The sequence below is a fragment of the Coregonus lavaretus genome (assembly GCF_964263955.1).
Source record: "Coregonus lavaretus genome assembly, chromosome: 35".
NCBI classification, from domain to species: Eukaryota; Metazoa; Chordata; class Actinopteri; order Salmoniformes; family Salmonidae; genus Coregonus; species Coregonus lavaretus.
Genome location: NC_140022.1, coordinates 2,483,126 through 2,506,035, shown reverse-complemented (window position 1 = coordinate 2,506,035; position 22,910 = coordinate 2,483,126). Strand labels below are relative to the sequence as shown.

General features: G+C 44.1%; 2 protein-coding genes across 2 annotated transcripts; both read right to left on the bottom strand.

Moving 5' to 3' along the window:
* Positions 1-935: 935 nt before the first annotated feature.
* Positions 936-11,415, bottom strand: LOC311109513 (interleukin-18 receptor accessory protein-like; the record flags this gene model as incomplete). Its single annotated transcript, XM_084152432.1, has 9 exons — positions 936-1,408; positions 3,154-3,291; positions 3,818-3,981; positions 4,234-4,363; positions 4,613-4,678; positions 4,869-5,046; positions 5,363-5,546; positions 10,897-11,176; positions 11,328-11,415. 9 exons carry the CDS (start codon positions 11,413-11,415, stop codon positions 936-938), a joined length of 1,701 nt encoding a protein of 566 aa, XP_084008558.1.
* Positions 11,416-11,946: 531 nt separating this feature from the next.
* On the bottom strand, positions 11,947-22,697 carry LOC311109790 (interleukin-18 receptor 1-like). The gene is made up of 12 exons (XM_084152786.1): positions 22,412-22,697; positions 22,047-22,101; positions 21,261-21,486; positions 20,851-21,037; positions 19,804-19,972; positions 18,895-18,960; positions 17,956-18,082; positions 17,449-17,579; positions 16,910-17,059; positions 15,662-15,814; positions 14,539-14,723; positions 11,947-13,768 (listed from the first exon to the last, which is right to left on the bottom strand). Exons 2-12 carry the CDS (start codon positions 22,096-22,098, stop codon positions 13,586-13,588), a joined length of 1,629 nt encoding a protein of 542 aa, XP_084008912.1. The 5' UTR covers positions 22,099-22,101; positions 22,412-22,697; the 3' UTR covers positions 11,947-13,585.
* Between the last annotated feature and the right edge of the window lie 213 nt (positions 22,698-22,910).

The following is a 22,910-nucleotide window of genomic DNA, read 5'->3' as shown; positions in this document are numbered from 1 at the left end:
ACACTATCATACACAGCCTTTCAAAATGGAAAGACAACACTATCATACACAGCCTTTCAAAATGGAAAGACAACACTATCATACACAGCCTTTCAAAATGGAAAGACAACACTATCATACACAGCCTTTCAAAATGGAAAGACATGAGGCTTGTGTTTTTTCCTTCACATAAGGAAACAAATTCTTCAGCTATCAACAGCTGTCTTTCACTGTAGCTTATGCGAATATATTACGTCCTTCTCTGTATTGTAGTTTGTTTGTTGACAGTTCTTTGTGATTAATTAAATAATATACCTTCTGGGTATATGTGTTAGCTAGGAAACAAACAGAAGCAAACGAAACAGGGACGGAACCTACCTGAATTTGTTAATTAGAAACTTGTTTTTCCGTTTGCAAAACGTTTTGCTATGGTGTGCGTTAAGGATTCTGATCTTTCACCCAATTATTGTCAAAAAAGCTGATCTGAAAAAAGAATACACCCAGAATCTGCATTGACTGCTATTTACCAGGAACCACTGAACTGTCATTGAGCATGGCACCAGCAGGGGGCAGTGTTTCTAGCCACATCCGTTACCAGGTTCCAGGAGGTAAAAACAACACATTCTTAGAAGCAACAACCATGAAACAACAGGTGGCACGCATGAAACCAGTCCCTCTTAAAAAAATGTATAGAAGGTGTCAAGTTTCTTGAGAACAGAACATAACGGTTAGACTACACCCCCCCCCCCAAAAAAAAAAAAAGTATACAGGGTTGAGTTGCTCTGGATAAGAGCGTCTGCTAAATGACGTAAATGTAATGTAATGTAAATGAGTTTTCCAAAAGCATCCGTAGCACTAAGATCATCTTCCTCTATTTAGTTTCAATGGAATTAAGATGATCTTAGTGCTACAATGCTTTTGGGAAACCCAGCCCAGGTGTTGAGAACTTAAAACGCCTACAAAACAGTCCCTCTGTCCTGGGTGTCTGAGAGTGTCCGTGTGTCTGTCCCAGTCCCACTCTGAGCTGGCATGGCCTTGTGGAGGGCTCTCCAGAACCGTGATCCAGAGTTGGATCTAGTTATCATCCTTCCTTGGTCTTGGGGAGTCCAGTATAGAGCAGGCAGGACTCTGATGGCCCTCCGAACCACCGGGGGCAGCGGAGAGGCTGGAGCCACCAGGCCCAGGGTGTGGGACAGAGGTAGAGATAGAGGCCTGCTGTTGGTGGGGTTGGGACTGCTAGGCCTGGGGTTGGGGCTGCTGGTGCTAGGGCTGGTCCAGATGAGGATGAGCCTGAGGTGTGCGTCCTGCTGTAAGGCTCTGATGCCTGTCTCCAGTTCAAACAGACAAGTACTGGCCAGGTAGTCAGGACTCAGGATACACACCAGTCTCCTGCTGCTGCGGATCGCCCACACCACATCCTCTGCATATGCTATAGCACAGAACACACACACCAGACATGCATGCACACACAAACACAAACACAAACACAACACAGGTGTCATGCTTGGCAGGGTGACATGATATATATGCTGACTGTCGTAATCTGACAGTCAAACTGTGACTCTGTGAACCACACATCCTTCAAAAGACATTTCATTTGAAAGCTTTTCTGCCATCTCTAGGCCAACTGTACATTCAATATCAATGTTTTACAGTCTACTCTATTCATATGGCCTGCTCAACTATAACCTGATCCTAGATCAGTCAGTTTGTGCAGTATAGCCAACTCCTATGGTCGTTGGCTGGCTCTACAACACAAACTGATCTGGGACCAGACTATGTTGCGTCCTAAATGGCCCTCTTTCTCTATATAGTACACTACTTTTTAGTAGTACACTAAATAGGGAATAGGGTGCCTAAATAGGGAATAGGGTGCCATTTGGGATGCAACCTATAACTCACCTCCACCCGGCAGCAGGTCTCTCTCTAGCATACAGAGGCGGTAGCCCCACTGCCCCTCCAGAACCCTGGGCAGGAGCACCTCCAGCGGCTCCTCTCTCACTCCTCTTCCTCCTCCTCCTCCTCCTCCTCCTCCTCCTCCTCCTCCCACCTCCTCAGAGGAAGAGCTGGGCACGTAAGACACAAAGGCATCATACTCCTTGTCATCTACAGGGTCAATACAGGGAAGGAGGGAGAAGAGACATATTCAGGTTACAGGGTCAATACAGGGAAGGAGAGAGAAGAGACATATTCAGGTTACAGGGTCAATACAGGGAAGGAGAGAGAAGAGACATATTCAGGTTACAGGGTCAATACAGGGAAGGAGAGAGAAGAGACATATTCAGGTTACAGGGTCAATACAGGGAAGGAGGGAGAAGAGACATATTCAGGTTACAGGGTCAATACAGGGAAGGAGGGAGAAGAGACATATTCAGGTTACAGGGTCAATACAGGGAAGGAGAGAGAAGAGACATATTCAGGTTACAGGGTCAATACAGGGAAGGAGAGAGAAGAGACATATTCAGGTTACAGGGTCAATACAGGGAAGGAGAGAGAAGAGACATATTCAGGTTACAGGGTCAATACAGGGAAGGAGGGAGAAGAGACATATTCAGGTTACAGGGTCAATACAGTTTATTGATGAATCATTGAAAATAGGTGTTATTTTTTCAAAAATTGAATAAAAATTTCAGGTTACTTCCTGAATTGAATAATTTCAATTGGAACTGACCCCAACCCTTTTTTAAACACATAATACAACACATCGTACTGCAGTTATGACAGTTAGGACAGTGACAGTTATTACTTCATTTCAAAGGACTGACAACATGGAAATACTTCTTTAGCTTCCTCAGAACACCCAGCAATCTTTCTGTGTGGTTTTGTGGTTCTACTGAGTCAAGTTTCCTGATAGCTAGATGTATCCTGTGTAACTGTCACTTCCACAGCAGTGAGCATGGTGTGGTGTAGATTAGTCTTGATTTAAGGCCTGCCTAGATGCTAGATGGCTTTTATCTGACAGTGTGTGTTTGCATGTGTGTGTGTTAGAGTGGGAGGGGAGGAGATAGAAGCCATATCAGCCATTAGATACTTGGTATTTTGTTCCTTTTAGGGGAAACTTCAAATGAAGATTTCCTGTGATTTGTGTTTCTCATATCTTATCAACCAATAGTTTCCACAGTGTGTTTGTGTGTGTGTGTGTGTGTGTGTGTGTGAGAGAGATGTGTTTCTGACCTGTGGTGGTCTGTTTGTATGGCCGGTAGATTCTGTAGAGAATAGAGATCTCTAGCCAGTAGACGTGCACTGTAATTCCCAGCCCAGCTACAAACAGCAGACACACCACCGGACACCCTATCACCAGAACACGGGAAACTGAAACAACATTACAAATACACATTACAACACATAGGAGCGTTGTTGTCTCAGATAACAGTATGCCAAGATAGGGTTAAGTAAAAATACATTGCTAGTGTTCTCCGAGTATCAGACGAAGTCAGGGTTTTGGGTCCATTCAGTTTTGAATCAGTGAATTCAGGAAATTCAATTCATGCTTTGAAGAATCAGGATAGAAAATATTAGGGCAAAATTACATACTTTTTCTGAATTGAAAAACTGAATGGATCCCACTTGTGGTAGGCTAATCTTGGCACCCAGAACCAAATCAGATGTAATGAGAGACTGGGGTTGCATCCCAATAATCTCTCCTTCCTCTAGATGTGTGAACTTGTTCATTACTCTCCACAAATGTAAAACCATTGGATTGTTCCAGGCAGGGGCCAGAGGGAGTTATCATATAACAGTCATTTCATTTAAAAGCCATGAAGGGAAGTGAACAAGTGCACACTTCGGGAGAAAGGAGAGATTATTGGGACGCAGCCCATCAGTAGGCTGCTGGTACCTGCAGGTTTCCTAGTCAGCATGATGGTGGCGCTGCTGTTGCCTACAGAGTTCTGGGCCAGACAGGTGAAGGTGGAGTCCAGGTGTAGCTGGGTCACCTCCGGGATCTGAGCTGTCCTGGTGACCGTGAACTCTAACTCTTCAATACTCCTTTCACTTACCTGCCTGGAGAGGAAACAGAAGGTGGCACTGTCTGTATTCCCTATAAAGTACACTGTGCACTATGTAGGGAATAGGGTGCCATTTTAGGGAATAGGGTGCCATTTGGGACACAGCCATAGCCTACAGTGATACACATTATTATTTGAATGATAGGTGGGTGCCTGACAAAGAAAAGGTTTCATGAATTAATCATCGTTAATTTTAATACACGAATACAACGTTACATGACGAGCAAAAACAAGAGCTCCAACTCACTGTGCTTCCATCTCCATCAGTTTCATCATGCCTTCATGGTTGCTATGGGAACTGATCCACCACTGGACCACTGGGTCAAAGGTCCTCTGGAACCCAAACTGCACCTCACAGCTCAGAGTATGAGGCTCCCCTGGGGAATAGAGGGTTGATATAAGGACTGGACTCATAAACTGCGTCCCAAATGTAACCCTATTCCCTATATAGTGCACTACCCCATAGGGCTCTGGTCAAAAGTAGTGCACTATATAGGGAATAATAGGGGGCCATTTGGGATGCAGCCATAAACTGGTGAAACACAGGGATCATACTGTATACACCTGCCCTCAGGAAAGGAAACGTTGATGTCATCAAATCTATCAACCTCAGGCTCTGCACTCACCCAGCTCCACCGTCTCCTCGTTGCCATGGGGATAAGTCATCCGTGGAGGGTCTTTGGTGTCAGCTGCTGTGGAGGTAAAAGTGAAATTTACTAGAATGTGTGTGTGTGTGTGTATGTGTGGTGTGTGTGGGCGTGCGTTCATCTGAACGCTCGTGTGTGTGTGTGTGTGTGTGTGGGCATGCGTTCATCTGAACACTCTTGTGTGTGTGTGTGTGTGTGTTGGAAGAGCCTGCAGCGACAGTCATCCCGTACTTACGTATGACCGAGACGTTCACAGATCTCCTGACTGTCCAGGGGATCCCGTTGTCTTCATAAGTGTAGTCACAGAAATACACTGTAGCGTCACTCACATGGACAGTACCCAGCCGAAGAATATACCTGTCTTCCACAGAGATATCCCTCTCTTCCTGTTGCTCACATACAGGCCTGGCATCCTGAAGACAAACACATTAGGTAAAACCATTATGAATTAGTTTGCCTGTTTATTCCATGCATGTGTTGACCTGTCACAGGTGAGTAGGTGTGTAACCAGTCACACAGGTAGGGCTTGTACTTGTTTACTAAAGGTTAGGAGTTTGTGTAAAGTCTTAGATGAAGTGGAATGATACCATAATTACATTCTGAAGATAAACACACATCAGGTAAAACCTGCCATCCATCCATCCATCCATCCATCCATCCATCCATCCATCCATCCATCCATGCTGTAGGTGTTTGTAAATTTTTTTTAACATATGTTGGAATAATCACCTTGTACCATGTGACCTCTGTGTTTGAGGCGGGGACCTCTGACCTCTGTGTCTGACATTTGATCCCAGGGCAGGGGATCATGCCACCTTTACCCAGAACCAGAGTGACCCTGCTCTCCTCTGGGTCCCTGCACCCCAGGCTGCCCCTCTCCAACACCTCCACATAGAAGTGGAACACCATACCGCTGTGATAATAACAACACACATTCAAATTCATTTCCACGTGTTTTGAAAGGCAAATATAGGCAAACTATTTTTCAGTCAAACACAGGCAAACTGTTCAAAGAAAGAACAGCATTTGTACTGGCTTTGTCTGTGACGGCGCTTTGTTCCTAAAGAGAATTCATGTAATGACGTGGCATGTTTTGGAAAGTTAGACTACTTCACCTCATCCCTCCATTCCACCAAAGCCTCTCTCACTTCTTCCGATCAAAGGGCAGGAAACAGAGAGAGGGGCCTACCCAAACAGAGTCAATACAGACTACCTAACCTGTGAAACAGAGAGAGGGGCCTACCCAAACAGAGTCAATACAGACTACCTACCCTGTGAAACAGAGAGAGGGGCCTCCTCAAACAGAGACAATACAGACTACCTACCCTGTGAAACAGAGGGGCCTACCCAAATAATACAGACTACCTACCCAAACAATACAGACTACCTACCCTGTGAAACAGAGAGAGGGGCCTACCCAAACAGAGTCAATACAGACTTTCTACCCTGTGAAACAGAGAGAGGGGCCTACCCAAACAGGGTCAATACAGGCTACATACCCTGTGAAACAGAGAGAGGGGCCTACCCAAACAATACAGACTACCTACCCTGTGAAACAGAGAGAGGCCTATCAAACAGAGTCAATACAGGCTACCTACCCTGTCAAATAGCGAGAGGGGCCTACCCAGAGTCAATACAGGCTACCTACCCTGTGAAACAGAGAGGGGCCTACCCAAACAGAGTCAATACAGGCTACCTACCCTGTGAAACAGAGAGCGGGGCCAACCCAAACAGAGTCAATACAGGCTACCTACCTTGTGAAACAGAAAGAGGGGCCTACCCAAACAATACAGACTACCTACCCAAACAGAGTCAATACAGACTACCTACCCTGTGAAACAGAGAGAGGGGCCTACCCAAACAGAGTCAATACAGGCTACCTACCCTGTGAAACAGAGAGAGGGACCTCCTCAAACAGAGTCAATACAGACTACCTACCCTGTGAAACAGATGGATAGGGGCCTACCAAAACAGAGTCAATACAGACTACCTACCCTGTGAAACAGAGGGGCCTACCCAAATAATACAGACTACCTACCCAAACAATACAGACTACCTACCCTGTGAAACAGAGAGAGGGGCCTACCCAAACAGAGTCAATACAGACTACCTACCCTGTGAAACAGAGAGAGGGGCCTACCCAAACAGGGTCAATACAGGCTACATACCCTGTGAAACAGAGAGAGGGGCCTACCCAAACAATACAGACTACCTACCCTGTGAAACAGAGAGAGGCCTATCCAAACAGAGTCAATACAGGCTACCTACCCTGTGAAATAGCGAGAGGGGCCTACCCAGAGTCAATACAGGCTACCTACCCTGTGAAACAGAGAGGGGCCTACCCAAACAGAGTCAATACAGGCTACCTACCCTGTGAAACAGAGAGAGGGGCCTACCCAAACAGAGTCAATACAGGCTACCTACCTTGTGAAACAGAAAGAGGGGCCTACCCAAACAATACAGACTACCTACCCAAACAGAGTCAATACAGACTACCTACCCTGTGAAACAGAGCGGGGGCCTACCCAAACAGAGTCAATACAGGCTACCTACCCTGTGAAACAGAGAGAGGGGCCTACCCAAACAGAGTTAATACAGGGTACCTACCCTGTGAAACAGAGAGAGGGGCCTACCCAAACAGAGTTAATACAGGGTACCTACCCTGTGAAACAGAGAGAGGGGCCTACCCAAACAGAGTCAATACAGACTTTCTACCCTGTGAAACAGAGAGAGGGGATTACCCAAACAGGGTCAATACAGGCTACATACCCTGTGAAACAGAGAGAGGGGCCTACACAAACAATACAGACTACCTACCCTGTGAAACAGAGAGAGGCCTATCCAAACAGAGTCAATACAGGCTACCTACCCTGTGAAACAGAGAGAGGGGCCTACCCAGAGTCAATACAGGCTACCTACCCTGTGAAACAGAGAGCGGGGCCAACCCAAACAGAGTCAATACAGGCTACCTACCCTGTGAAACAGAAAGAGGGGCCTACCCAAACAATACAGACTACCTACCCAAACAGAGTAAATACAGACTACCTACCCAAACAATACAGACTACCTACCCTGTGAAACAGAGAGAGGGGCCTACCCAAACAGAGTCAATACAGACTACCTACCCTGTGAAACAGAGAGAGGGGCCTACCCAAACAGAGTCAATACAGGCTACCTACCCTGTGAAACAGATGGATAGGGGCCTACCCAAACAGAGTCAATACAGACTACCTACCCTGTGAAACAGAGGGGCCTACCCAAATAATACAGACTACCTACCCAAACAATACAGACTATCTACCCTGTGAAACAGAGAGAGGGGCCTACCCAAACAGGGTCAATACAGGCTACATACCCTGTGAAACAGCGAGAGGGGCCTACCCAAACAATACAGACTACCTACCCTGTGAAACAGAGAGGGGCCTACCCAAACAGAGTCAATACAGGCTACCTACCCTGTGAAACAGAAAGAGGGGCCTACCCAAACAATACAGACTATCTACCCAAACAGAGTCAATACAGACTTTCTACCCTGTGAAACAGAGAGAGGGGCCTACCCAAACAGGGTCAATACAGGCTACATACCCTGTGAAACAGAGAGAGGGGCCTACCCAAACAATACAGACTACCTACCCTGTGAAACAGAGAGAGGCCTATCAAACAGAGTCAATACAGGCTACCTACCCTGTCAAATAGCGAGAGGGGCCTACCCAGAGTCAATACAGGCTACCTACCCTGTGAAACAGAGAGGGGCCTACCCAAACAGAGTCAATACAGGCTACCTACCCTGTGAAACAGAGAGCGGGGCCAACCCAAACAGAGTCAATACAGGCTACCTACCTTGTGAAACAGAAAGAGGGGCCTACCCAAACAATACAGACTACCTACCCAAACAGAGTCAATACAGGCTACCTACCCTGTGAAACAGAGAGAGGGACCTCCTCAAACAGAGTCAATACAGACTACCTACCCTGTGAAACAGATGGATAGGGGCCTACCAAAACAGAGTCAATACAGACTACCTACCCTGTGAAACAGAGGGGCCTACCCAAATAATACAGACTACCTACCCAAACAATACAGACTACCTACCCTGTGAAACAGAGAGAGGGGCCTACCCAAACAGAGTCAATACAGACTACCTACCCTGTGAAACAGAGAGAGGGGCCTACCCAAACAGGGTCAATACAGGCTACATACCCTGTGAAACAGAGAGAGGGGCCTACCCAAACAATACAGACTACCTACCCTGTGAAATAGAGAGAGGCCTATCCAAACAGAGTCAATACAGGCTACCTACCCTGTGAAATAGCGAGAGGGGCCTACCCAGAGTCAATACAGGCTACCTACCCTGTGAAACAGAGAGGGGCCTACCCAAACAGAGTCAATACAGGCTACCTACCCTGTGAAACAGAGAGAGGGGCCTACCCAAACAGAGTCAATACAGGCTACCTACCTTGTGAAACAGAAAGAGGGGCCTACCCAAACAATACAGACTACCTACCCAAACAGAGTCAATACAGACTACCTACCCTGTGAAACAGAGCGGGGGCCTACCCAAACAGAGTCAATACAGGCTACCTACCCTGTGAAACAGAGAGAGGGGCCTACCCAAACAGAGTTAATACAGGGTACCTACCCTGTGAAACAGAGAGAGGGGCCTACCCAAACAATACAGACTACCTACCCAAACAGAGTCAATACAGACTACCTTCCCAAACAATACAGGCTATCTACCCTGTGAAACAGAGAGAGGGGCCTACTCAAACAGAGTCAATACAGGCTACCTACCCTGTGAAATAGAGAGGGGGCCTACTCAAACAGAGTCAATACAGGGTACCTACCCTGTGAAATAGAGAGGGGGCCTACTCAAACAGAGTCAATACAGACTACCTAACCTGTGAAACAGAGAGAGGGGCCTCCCCAAACAGAGTCAATACAGACTACCTACCCTGTGAAACAGAGAGAGGGGCCTACACAAACAGAGTCAATACAGACTACCTACCCTGTGAAACAGATGGATAGGGGCCTACCCAAACAGAGTCAATACAGACTACCTACCCTGTGAAACAGAGGGGCCTACCCAAATAATACAGACTACCTACCCAAACAATACAGACTACCTACCCTGTGAAACAGAGAGAGGGGCCTACCCAAACAGAGTCAATACAGACTTTCTACCCTGTGAAACAGAGAGAGGGGATTACCCAAACAGGGTCAATACAGGCTACATACCCTGTGAAACAGAGAGAGGGGCCTACACAAACAATACAGACTACCTACCCTGTGAAACAGAGAGAGGCCTATCCAAACAGAGTCAATACAGGCTACCTACCCTGTGAAACAGAGAGAGGGGCCTACCCAGAGTCAATACAGGCTACCTACCCTGTGAAACAGAGAGCGGGGCCAACCCAAACAGAGTCAATACAGGCTACCTACCCTGTGAAACAGAAAGAGGGGCCTACCCAAACAATACAGACTACCTACCCAAACAGAGTAAATACAGACTACCTACCCAAACAATACAGACTACCTACCCTGTGAAACAGAGAGAGGGGCCTACCCAAACAGAGTCAATACAGACTACCTACCCTGTGAAACAGAGAGAGGGGCCTACCCAAACAGAGTCAATACAGGCTACCTACCCTGTGAAACAGATGGATAGGGGCCTACCCAAACAGAGTCAATACAGACTACCTACCCTGTGAAACAGAGGGGCCTACCCAAATAATACAGACTACCTACCCAAACAATACAGACTATCTACCCTGTGAAACAGAGAGAGGGGCCTACCCAAACAGAGTCAATACAGACTACCTACCCTGTGAAACAGAGAGAGGGGCCTACCCAAACAGGGTCAATACAGGCTACATACCCTGTGAAACAGAAAGAGGGGCCTACCCAAACAATACAGACTATCTACCCAAACAGAGTCAATACAGACTACCTACCCTGTGAAACAGAGAGAGGGGCCTACCCAAACAGAGTCAATACAGGGTACCTACCCTGTGAAACAGAGAGAGGGGCCTACCCAAACAATACAGACTACCTACCCAAACAGAGTCAATACAGACTACCTTCCCAAACAATACAGGCTATCTACCCTGTGAAACAGAGAGAGGGGCCTACTCAAACAGAGTCAATACAGGCTACCTACCCTGTGAAATAGAGAGGGGGCCTACTCAAACAGAGTCAATACAGACTACCTACCCTGTGAAATAGAGAGGGGGCCTACCCAAAGAGAGTCAATACAGGCTACCTACCCTGTGTGGCATGCATACTTCCCAGAGTCATTTGCAGTAACGGTAGAGAACCAGAGCGCGTTCCCCCGTCCTGTCACAGCCCCGTCGTCTCTGAGGAAATCTCTGTCTCTATTGGTTTCCCCCTCGGCCCTCGACCAATCAGCTTCCTCAAAGCTGGCTGTGATGTTGTAGAGGCGCTCACAGAGACCGGCGGACTGTGGCTTAGTACATTGCATGACAAACCCCTCCCCAGAGAAAGCCTTGTAGCCGTACGTCTCTGTCTCTGAGCCTGGCTTCAAACCTACACGTGTCACACAAGACAGACATCTCTCATTCCACACAGATGTATGTATAATGTAATTAATACTGAAGGCATATGATATGTCTGTATGCACATGGAATACCTACCTGGTCAAATCTATTAATGTTGTTTTGATAATAAAGATAAGTACCTTCTTCCTTGACCCAGCCACTTTCACAGAAGTATCTCTGTAGAAAACATGTGATGATTGCTAAAGCCAGTGACGGTCCAGTGTGCATCCCTCCGCACCACTTCATTCATTCCAATATCAAACCCACCACTGCGTGTCGTAACTGTCAGAAGGATCTGGGTTTCCTAGAAACAGAAGCTCTTTCACCAATCTAAAACCAGACAAATAGCTCAGTCAGTCCCTTGCTCTCCTAGTAAAAGAGGAGGGACGTATCTGAGCTAGCTTCCCTGAATTCCACTGACCTGTTCTCCAATAGCACACTAGTCTGTGCAGCTTGCCTCTTAGATGGTTGGAAACCAATCATATCTGATACTGGTTCCCTTCAGAGATGCAACATGTGATAACATGACCACCAGTTTCCTATATGGCAACATCCATTTCCTGGTTAGATGAAGAGATCTACTTTGCTAGAGTTCACACCATCTGTGGGGTTCTGTGCATCTGTGGGTGGAGGTAGCCGGAGTGTGAAGTGTGTGTGTAAGTATGCAAGGCTGATCTGTGATGTAAGAGAAGACAGCGTTTCACTTGAATTTATAAATTGTAGTATTTTCCTCCCCGAAGAACTCACCAATTAGTCGTCTTTGTTGCAAGTGTAAAACATTTATTGAAGCCCAGTGTCAATACATTAGTAATACTGAACAGTGGTGAGTATACAGACCATTACATGGCAAACAGAGTAGGGTGGACAGATATGTTCTGTAATGAATGATACAGGCTTTGGCACAGCCTCTCAAGACTTGGTTTGACATCTGTTGACAGAATCAGAGAGGCTGTGTCCCATATAGTACACTACTTTGGACCAGGTCCCATAGTCCCTATGCACATTTTATGCCCAGGCTTAAATACCCAAATAAAGGCTCAATGAAAACACAATAAGAAATGTCCACATTGGGGACTACTACTGTCTAGATAAAACAGAACTAAAACACAAAATAAGTAAACACAAAACAAGACACATTTAATCAGTCATAAATGACTTCATCAATACCTGTTATAACCCCATCTACCGTACTCATATCATGTGGATTATGTGTAAATTATTCATCTATATATCCTGTCTGGACATTCTGTTTATAGTTGTAAGCATCTTTCACCAGGTCAAATTCATGGTTCATGTAAATGTACTTGGTGATTCGATTCTGATTCTTATCATAGCAGACTCCTACATACAGCCCTATGAAATATCAGGGCCAAGGAATTAATGCATTTCTTCTCTATGTCACTTCTGTTTCTGGGGAGTGTAGGTACATTCAGGTGTGACTTGCTGCTGTGCGTGTGGTCTTTCCTTTAATCAATGAAAGTTTTTTTGGGGGGGGTCTGGCCCCCGACTGGGAACAGAGAGAAACAGGTAGAGCGAGAAAGACAATTCTTCTGTCCACTGGACAAGCAGAGCATGCCGTGGTAGTTTTGAATGGAAGTCAATGGGTCTTAAAGTAACTGTCCAGTGAAAATCTCACTTTTAAAAGTTCATATTCCATTAACTCATAACCAAATAATGTCCTATACTCATATTTGTGGCCAAAGCATACATTTGAGAAACCCCCCACAAAACCCCCCACCTCAAACCTATATCTCAAATACACCACTTGCTATTGCCTCATAGAACATGATGTCATGTTGGCTCATTGGGTGAGCTCATTGCCAATCAGCGGTCTATTCGCATGAATATTTTTAATGACCAGTATACGCCCACACCATTCTGTTGCTGGGGTACGGCAGCACCATTCCAACACAGAAAAGCTGCTTTTAAAAAATACAAATAAACGATTTCACTCATGTAGGTAATAATTGCACATTAATCACGTTAGATGCATTTATTTCACTCATCTTTCAGGGTAACAGGTCTATAGGCTGTCTGGAGGATTCTGTTGTAATAACATGATCTACATAATAATGTTATGGTATAACATTCCCCCATCTTGTCCTAATATACAGTATAATCGGAGTAGGGTGAAGTTGGCCTTAGATGCTGACCTTGGGTCAGTTTAGCATTGTCCCCACTAATGGTTGAGGATTGGGGGAGGGGAAGCTGATCCTAGCTCTGTACCTTGAGGAAACTTGACCCCGGAGCAGGGTTGGGGTCAATTTGAAGTAAAAAATAAATAAAAAATAAATAAAAATAAAGAGATTCAATTTCAATAGATGCTATTATTTCATTTTGAATTTCAGTTTACTTTGTGAATTGACTGAACCCAAACCCTGCCCTGGAGCCTATATAATCACAGAATGGTCCTACCATCCTTCAGGGGGCGCCGTCTGGTCCTGGCAGGCATACGGTAGCGCAGCTCCTTCCAGAAGGGTGAGGAGAGGGGTTTGGAGTGGGAGCCCCTCCAGGTGACGGTGTGTCCTGACTGGGCCAGCAGCCGCAGGGCCTCAGGGAGGGAGTCCAGCTCCAGATCCACCTAAAAATAATACAGAATAATGTAGCGGATTTTGGTGGGTAGCCCCGACCGGGACTTGAACGGAGGAACACCGACTGCCAACCCAACAGCTTAGTTGTTACACCAAGAGATCTGAACCCCTTGACGAGATCACTAGGTGTTGTGTTAAGGTCACTACAATCACTCATTTAGCTTATAGTGCTTTTCATTACAAAATAGATTCTCGAAAAAACACTAAAAACGAACAAGCACAACCAATTGCAAAAGTGGAAAAATACAAAGTGTTTCTAGTCTGCTTTGGAAAGGAAATGGAGTTGAAGCAGTTTGAAAGGAAATGGAGTCTTCATGGTGCCGCTTGCTTGGTGGTGCCCCTTGCTTAGTGGTGTTGCAGACTCTGGGGCCTTTCAGAACAGGTGTATATATACTGAGATCATGTGACAGATCATGTGACACTTAGATTGCACACAGGTGACTTTATTGAACTAATTATGTGACTTCTGAAGGTAATTGGTTGCACCAGATCTTATTTAGGGGCTTCATAGCAAAGGGGGTGAATACATATGCACGTACTACTTTTCCGGTATTTATTTTTTAGAATTTTGTGAAACAAGTTTTTATTAAATTTTTCACTTCACCAATTTGGACTATTTTGTGTATGTCCATTACATGAAATCCAAAATAAAAATCCATTTAAATTACAGGTTGTAATGCAACAAAATAGGAAGAATACCAAGGGGGATGAATACTTTTGCACGGCACTGTAGGCATAACTCGTCCATAGGCATAACTACCTGGCTGTCTGGGGCTGACTCTGTTTGGATGAGGACTAGCCAGGTCTGCCGTTCCACCAGTGCAGCATGGAGCCCAGTGAGCAGACCATACTGGCTGTCCTGCCCTGGGTTCAGCCCCAGGCTGCTGGGCACCAGGATCAGTCTCCGGCTCTGCTCTATACACCCCAGCACCGCCTCAGCCACCGCTGGAAACACATTGCACATACTGTACTGATACAGGAACAGGAACATGAACAGGAACAGGAATAGGAACAGGAACGGGAACGGGAACGGGAACGGTAACATGAACGGGTACAGGAACAGGTACAGGAACAGGTACAGGAACAGGAACAGGAATAGGAACAGGAATGGGAACGGGAACGGTAACATGAACAGGTACAGGAACAGGTACAGGAACAGGTACATGAACAGGTACAGGTAAAGGAACGGATACGGATACGGGTACAGGAACAGGAACAGGAACAGGAACAGGTACGGATATGGGTACAGGAACAGGAACAGGAACAGGAAATGGTACAGGAACAGAAACAGGAACAGGTACAGGAACAGGAACAGGAACGGGTACGGGAATGGGAATGGGAACGGGTACAGGAACAGGTACGGATATGGGTACAGGAACAGGAACAGACACAGGAAATGGTACAGGAACAGGAACAGGAACAGGAACAGGAATGGGTACAGGAACAGATAAAGGAACAGGAACGGGTACGGGAATGGGAACAGGAACAGGTACAGGAACAGGAACGGGTACAGGAACAGGAACGGGTACAGGAACAGGAAATGGTACAGGAACAGGTACAGGAACAGGTAAAGGAAAGGATACAGGTACAAGAACAGGAACAGGTAAAGGTACAGGAACAGGAACAGGAACAGGAACAGGTACGGATATGGGTACAGGAACAGGAACAGGAACAGGAAATGGTACAGGAACAGAAACAGGAACAGGAACAGGTACAGGAACAGAAACATGAACAGGAAATGGTATAGGAACAGGAACAGGAACAGGAACGGGTACAGATAAAGGAACAGAAACAGGAATAGGTACAAGAACAGTGCACACACACACACACACACACACACACACCAGTATGAGGACTGATGTGAGGACAGTGGACTGACTCACCCTCCCCAGGGAGCACGTCACGGTCGTAGAGACACAGGCTGTAGCCATACTCCTCCTCCAGCACCTCCTCCACCTGACGCCTGTCCTCCTCACTGACGCCTGACTCTGAGTCACTCTTATAACACAACACATAGGCATCGTAACGCTTCCCATCTGAAACACACCATTCAGACACATTATAACACAGGACTTAGACATTATAACACAGGACATAGACATTATAACACAGGACATAGACATACCACAGGACATAGACATTATAACACAGGACATAGACATTATAACACAGGACATAGGCATTATAACACAGGACATAGACATTATAACACAGGACATAGACATTATAACACAGGACATAGACATTATAACACAGGACATAGACATTATAACACAGGACATAGGCATTATAACACAGGGCATAGGCATTATAACACAGGACATAGACATTATAACACAGGACATAGACATTATAACACAGGACATAGACATTATAACACAGGACATAGACATTATAACACAGGACATAGACATACCACAGGACATAGACATTATAACACAGGACATAGACATTATAACACAGGACATAGACATAACACAGGACATAGGCATTATAACACAGGACATAGACATAACACAGGACATAGACATTATAACACAGGACATAGACATTATAACACAGGACATAGACATTATAACACAGGACATAGACATTATAACAGAGGACATAGACATTATAACACAGGACATAGACATTATAACACAGGACATAGGCATTATAACACAGGACATAGACATTATAACACAGGACATAGACATTATAACACAGGACATAGACATTATAACACAGGGCATAGACATTATAACACAGGACATAGACATTATAACACAGGACATAGACATTATAGCACAGGACATAGGCATTATAACACAGGACATAGACATTATAACACAGGACATAGGCATTATAACACAGGACATAGACATTATAGCACAGGACATAGGCATTATAACACAGGACATAGACATTATAACACAGGACATAGGCATTATAACACAGGACAAAGACATTATAGCACAGGACATAGACATAATAACACAGGACATATACATTATAGCACAGCACATAGGCGTCATAACACATCCCATCTGAAATAACACAATTAATCCAAATCATGTGGTGAAACACGATCTACAACAAGACTGTTTCAATGTGACATTGGCATGTTTGGTGCAAGGCATTATTCTCACCAGCAGTGTTGTGATGATGCCAACCCAGATCATCTCTGAGAAACAGAATGATGTCCACCTTCAGCTTGACATAGACAACAGTCACCACCACCACCGTCACGGCAAAGACCCCTACTATACCCAGCACCAGGAAGTGAAACTGGGGTGGACCTAAAGGAGGCCATGAAATACACATGAACACACACACGGCCACGCACGCACACACGCACATACACACAAATAAACCTGATAATATCAAACAGCTGTTACTGTACAGCGGAAAGAGAAACTGGAGGAAAGAAATCTGAGATAATCATTAGAATTTCACACAGAAGTGATAATAAACTCTTCTTGATTAAATGTCATGGTAACCTAAGAGCAGAAGAGAGGGTTCTGTGAAATGGCCAGTAGAGTTTGATAAAGGCAGACTCTGTAATATTTGTAATGATTGGAAAGCAAAGACTGTGCCTTTTAATGGGACATAAAATAATAATCTACCTCATACTCATTATTCAGTAGATAAGTGTTGAAATGTCCCTTTAAGAGGCTGCTTGACTTACTCCTCTGTTTGAAGGTGATAGAGACGTTGGAGGTCCCAGATGGAGTCTCCAATTTACAGGTGTATCTGTTCCTCAGCTGCTCCTCGGACACCTGCCTGATCACCAGCGATACCAGGTGATGGCCATTCTCTCTGGAGGAAACAGTCAAGTGTGTTGTGTTAACTGTGGAGAACCACGTTTCTTTACTCGTTTTAGAGGGATGAGTAACTGGGCTGATAAACCAGGGAAATAGTCTTCAGAAGGAAAAAAAAGCTGATGTCATCATATCAACTGATCAATCAATCTCATGATAGTATACTTGTCTACTGTTCAGCGACTATGCCGTTTGCTGTAAATGCATATTTCACATCCTTTATCTGGGCTTGATTGGGCTTTCCTTGCACAACGGAACCAATAGAATAGTCACAAAAGTGCTCCAGGCAGGCTGAAGGAAGCGCTCAAAGTATTTGAAAGATTTTAAATAGTATTTGAACCCAGGTCGTTTCTGTAGTGACTGTACATGCTCACTGTGAAGTATTGTAAAACACTGGTAGGGCCTCCATGTTCTCCTCCACAAAAGATATGTTTTCCATCCAGTGGAAGGAGTCAAATTCAGAGGACAGGACAGCCCTGCAGACCACCACCACAGTGGATCCTGGAGAAAACACACACAACATTCACTAACACTTTACTTATAGCAGGGATGGGCAACTCTGATGGGGGTGAAGGCCACAGGGATGGGAAACTCTGATGGGGGTGAAGGCCACAGGGATGGGAAACTGATGGGGGTGAAGGCCACAGGGATGGGAAACTCTGATGGGGGTGAAGGCCACAGGGATGGGCAACTCTGATGGGGGTGGAGGCCACAGGGATGGGAAACTCTGATAGGGGTGAAGGCTACAAATAATCTGAACTTATCTGAACCATGATTACTAAGTTTAGATAAGATAGTTGGCCGTTAGACTAACTTACCAATCTATAAAATGTTAGTTGACATGGGCTAATTGAGTGACTATCAGTGACTGGCATAACAAGATCAAAACTGTTGATGCACAACCACATTTTGAAATTGCTTTTTGTATATTCTACTGTTCTATCTCGCAACAGTAAGTTGAGACCCCGACTGAGTCCCCCAAAAGGTGTGTGTGAGGGGGGGGGGGGGGTGATCCTTGGGCCTGGGCCACAAGTTGCCCATCCCTGACTTAGAGCATACAGTTACTTATAATGTAGTTTACTTGTTGTAACAAGGCTTACAACGCCTTATGAATTAATCATAAAGCATTAGACCTGTACACCTTCAGTAAAGTGTTACTGAACATTCTAGAATGTAGATCAAACACAAAACATAATTCACATGGATATTGCATACACACACACGCAGGTACATATACACACACACACGCACGCGCACACACACTTGACTGAAAACGCTGATTTACACCCATACAGATAGGTAGAGGAACTCACCCATATGTACTTCAATAAACTCCCCATCCTGAGGGCTAATGATCTTTGGCTTTAAATGGGAACTTCCTGTACAAACAATAATATCACTAGTTAAAACAGAAATATCCCTGTAGTTAAAACAGAAATATCACTAGTTAAAACAGAAATATCACTGTAGTTAAAACAGAAATATCCCTGTAGTTAAAACAGAAATATCACTAGTTAAAACAGAAATATCCCTGTAGTTAAAACAGAAATATCACTGTAGTTAAAACAGAAATATCACTGTAGTTAAAACAGAAATATCACTGTAGTTAAAACAGAAATATCACTGCAGTTAAAACAGAAATATCACTGCAGTTAAAACAGAAATATCACTGTAGTTAAAACAGAAATATCACTGCAGTTAAAACAGAAATATCACTGCAGTTAAAACAGAAATATCACTGTAGTTAAAACAGAAATATCCCTGTAGTTAAAACACAAACATGAATGTAGTTAAAACACAAACATGAATGTAGTTAAAAGGGAACAATACATTCACTTTCTATCAATTGTTTTAAACAAAATAAACCATAACTATGGGCAAAAGTTACAGATCCTTGTTCTTGCATTGACTTTAGCTTTCCCCTAGAATCCAGATTCAGATCAACCAAACATTGAATAAATCTTAATTGACAAATACATTTCAAGGTATCTTTGCAAAATGTCAGCAAGTCCAAAACCATACAGCAGGGTTGGAGTCAATTCCATTTAAATTCCAGTCGATTTAGGAATTGCACTGAAATTCAAATTCAAATTCTCTTCAATGCTTTACAATGAGTAACATTTTTGAATTGGAATTGAAATTTGGTTTACTTTCTGAATTGACTGGAATTGAAATGAATTGACCCCAACCCTGATATACAGTACTGTACAGTAGCTTCTTACCTTGTTTAATTGTCCGCTCCATGGTTTTGGACAAGGTAAACACCTGTCCATCATGGAGGTTTGAGTTGTATGTATAGTATGAAGTGCAGGTATAGTAACCACTGTCACTCTCAGTAGCACTTTCCAGGTATCCATCGCCAAAGTCAGAGGGTAACTCTGTGTCACAGTTCTACAATACATTAATCAATACACATGTAATAAACAGGTAATACACATGTAATAAACAGGTAATACACATGTAATAAACAGGTAATACACATGTAATAAACAGGTAATACACATGTAATAAACAGGTAATACACATGTAATAAACATGTAATACACATGTAATAAACAGGTAATACACATGTAATACACAGGTAATAAACAGGTAATAAACAGGTAATACACATGTAATACACATGTAATACACAGGGAGTTTGTCCTAGCCACCGTGCTTCTACATCTGCATTGCTTGCTGGTTGGGGTTTTAGGCTGGGTTTCTGTATAAGCACTTTGTGACTTTATAAATAAATGTGATTAATACACATGTTATAAATAGGTAATAAACAGGTACTAAACAGGTACTAAACAGGTACTAAACAGGTACTAAACAGGTAATAAACAGGTACTAAACAGGTAATAAACAGGCAATAAACTGGTAATAAACTGGTAATAAACAGGTAATTCAAAGCCTGTCTATTGACGCTAGTCGCAAAACTGAGAGTTGTTTTTGCTGCACCATCCATGACTGGTGAACTAAAGCATTGATGCTGGCCCCTACGCTAGCTAGGACAGCCACCCAGGCTAGGGGAAAACATGATATAACAGGGAAATACCCTGTGGCTTTTTGTCTAGTGGAATAAATCACCTTCAACAGACTATTCAATAATACTTTGCCAACGGCTAGGGGGAAAACACACCTCCTCAAGCAGACGTAATGACATATGTCTTTCGTTTTAACCAAAGGCAAGTAAGTAGAACTAGTGGAAACTCACCATCACTGAATATTGACTACTACTTTGCCAACTGGTAGAGGAGGGGGACAAAGAAAAGAAGAAGCCATACCTTGTACCACGTATATTTCAGTTGGGTGAAGTTTTGTGGGATGCTGTGGTCCGACGTCCATGTATACTTTTCGCAGGACTCTCCCAGATAGCAAGTTGATCGATACACATCCATGTCTGTGTAGCACTGGCCAGAGAACACTGTGATGTTAAACCACGCTGTCCTCAGGGGCTGGCCACTGGCATTGCTGCAACGGTCCAGAGAAAGATATGACAATCAATCAAGCAATTGATCATTCAATCAACCAATCAATCAAACCATCAACCATTAATTCAATCAATCAATCAATCAACATAATAAAATAAAATAAAACACATCAGACGGAAGGAGAAGACAATTGAAGAACAAAAGTATGATTGATAAAACGGACAATAAAAGGCCATCTAGATGTGTAAGTGACAGACACATACAGTAGTGAGCAGGAGTAGGACCCCTGTTCGTTGGGGGAGACCCTCAAGATGACGAGAGTGTCTTCAGATCTCCACACCACAGGCTCCTGCAGCTCCCCAGGCCCAGAGTGGTTGCGCCATGCCAGGGTCAGGTTCCCCTCCCTGTGCCCTGCCCTGGTGGTCCGCAGCGGGCACTGCAGCACTGCCATTTCTCCCTCCCGGACATAAACAGGACCTGGACACACAACTTACATGGAGATGGAGGAGCGTCACATGACGAACAGCCTCCTCTGACCAGCTCTGTGGAAGAACATCCAAGATAGACCATCTCAGTGGAGGACTGAGGGCACCCTATTCCCTATATAGGGCACTACTTTTGACCAGGGTCCATGGCAGCCTATTCCCTACATAGTGCACTACTTTTGACCAGGGTCCATGACACCCTATTCCCTATATAGGGCACTACTTTTGACCAGGGTCCATGGCAGCCTATTCCCTACATAGTGCACTACTGTTGACCAGGGCTCCCCATTGGGCACTATGTAGGGAACAGGGTGCCATGGTCCCTGGTCAAAAGTAGTGCACTATATAGGGTAGCCTAAATGTACTGTACAAATATTTTATGCGGTACAAATAAACATTTCACAACAACCTTCAAATTGTTAGAGGGTGCTCAATAGTACAACAATTAATGGTGAAAGGTTTGTTGTAAAAATTGTCCTTTGGTTGGCTATCACCCGTTTCTAGGGCAGGATTCTCATCAAATGTTACTTATAAAACATGTGTAACCTGCTCATTCTAACATACCTAAGGATGTGGAGAGGAGGAGGATCATAAACAGTGGGTTCATCTTCACCATCTTCTTAATTCACACACAGACAAACACACAAACACACACAGTGAGAGAAAGTCAGTGGGGAAAAAGCCCCCTGAATGGCAGGTAATATATATATATATATATATATATATATATATATATATATATATATATATATATATATATATATATTAAGAATGTATATTGCGGAGAAACTTAAGAGAACTTTTCATAAAAGTATTTACAAAAATATAAACAGGTACTACCAGATCAGCATAACAGTATTATGTTATAGAAGGTCTTATGACTATATATAGAATAAGACTAGCCTACAATACAACAATTAATAACTTACTCAGCTGTGAGTGTGGAGGTAAATTCCAAGAATCCGAGGGTACTGTGTATTTTCGCAGATCATTAACAGAAACTCAAGTCACGCTTTCTGTTCTAGGCTACTTCCCTTTTCACTTTAGAATATCAATTTCGTTCTCGGTATGAATTGGAATATCTATATTAATGTTATATTATATTTCACATGGCTCCTCCTATAATCTATAGTCAAATAGACCGAGTGAATAAACCTATTGACTCAGTTTAGTGGTCTATTTGCATGCTACACGCATACTAACTGTAAGATATCAAAGTGAAACTTTCTGATTCTAGTGAAATTGCAGGTTCTTTATGGAGACTTGCCCAGGCTTGACGTAATACTTTCGTGATTTCCCAGAAATTCTGGTGTCTAGGCATAATAAAACATAAAGAAATCCTGTTGTGTCTAGGCTGTTGGCGCCGCCGTCTGTCTGTGTTTGAGCAGAGCAGAGCAGACCCAGACACTTGCTAGGTTAACATCGAAT

Coding starts and splice junctions, on each gene's coding strand:
- LOC311109790 (XM_084152786.1), bottom strand. CDS start 22,098: ATGGTGAAGATGAACCCACTGTTTATGATCCTCCTCCTCTCCACATCC. Junction 19,973..20,850: donor TGAAATATACGTGGTACAAG/GTATGGCTTCTT, acceptor AATGTATTGTAG/AACTGTGACACAGAGTTACC. Junction 17,580..17,955: donor GTGTTTTACAATACTTCACA/GTGAGCATGTAC, acceptor TGTTTCCTCCAG/AGAGAATGGCCATCACCTGG.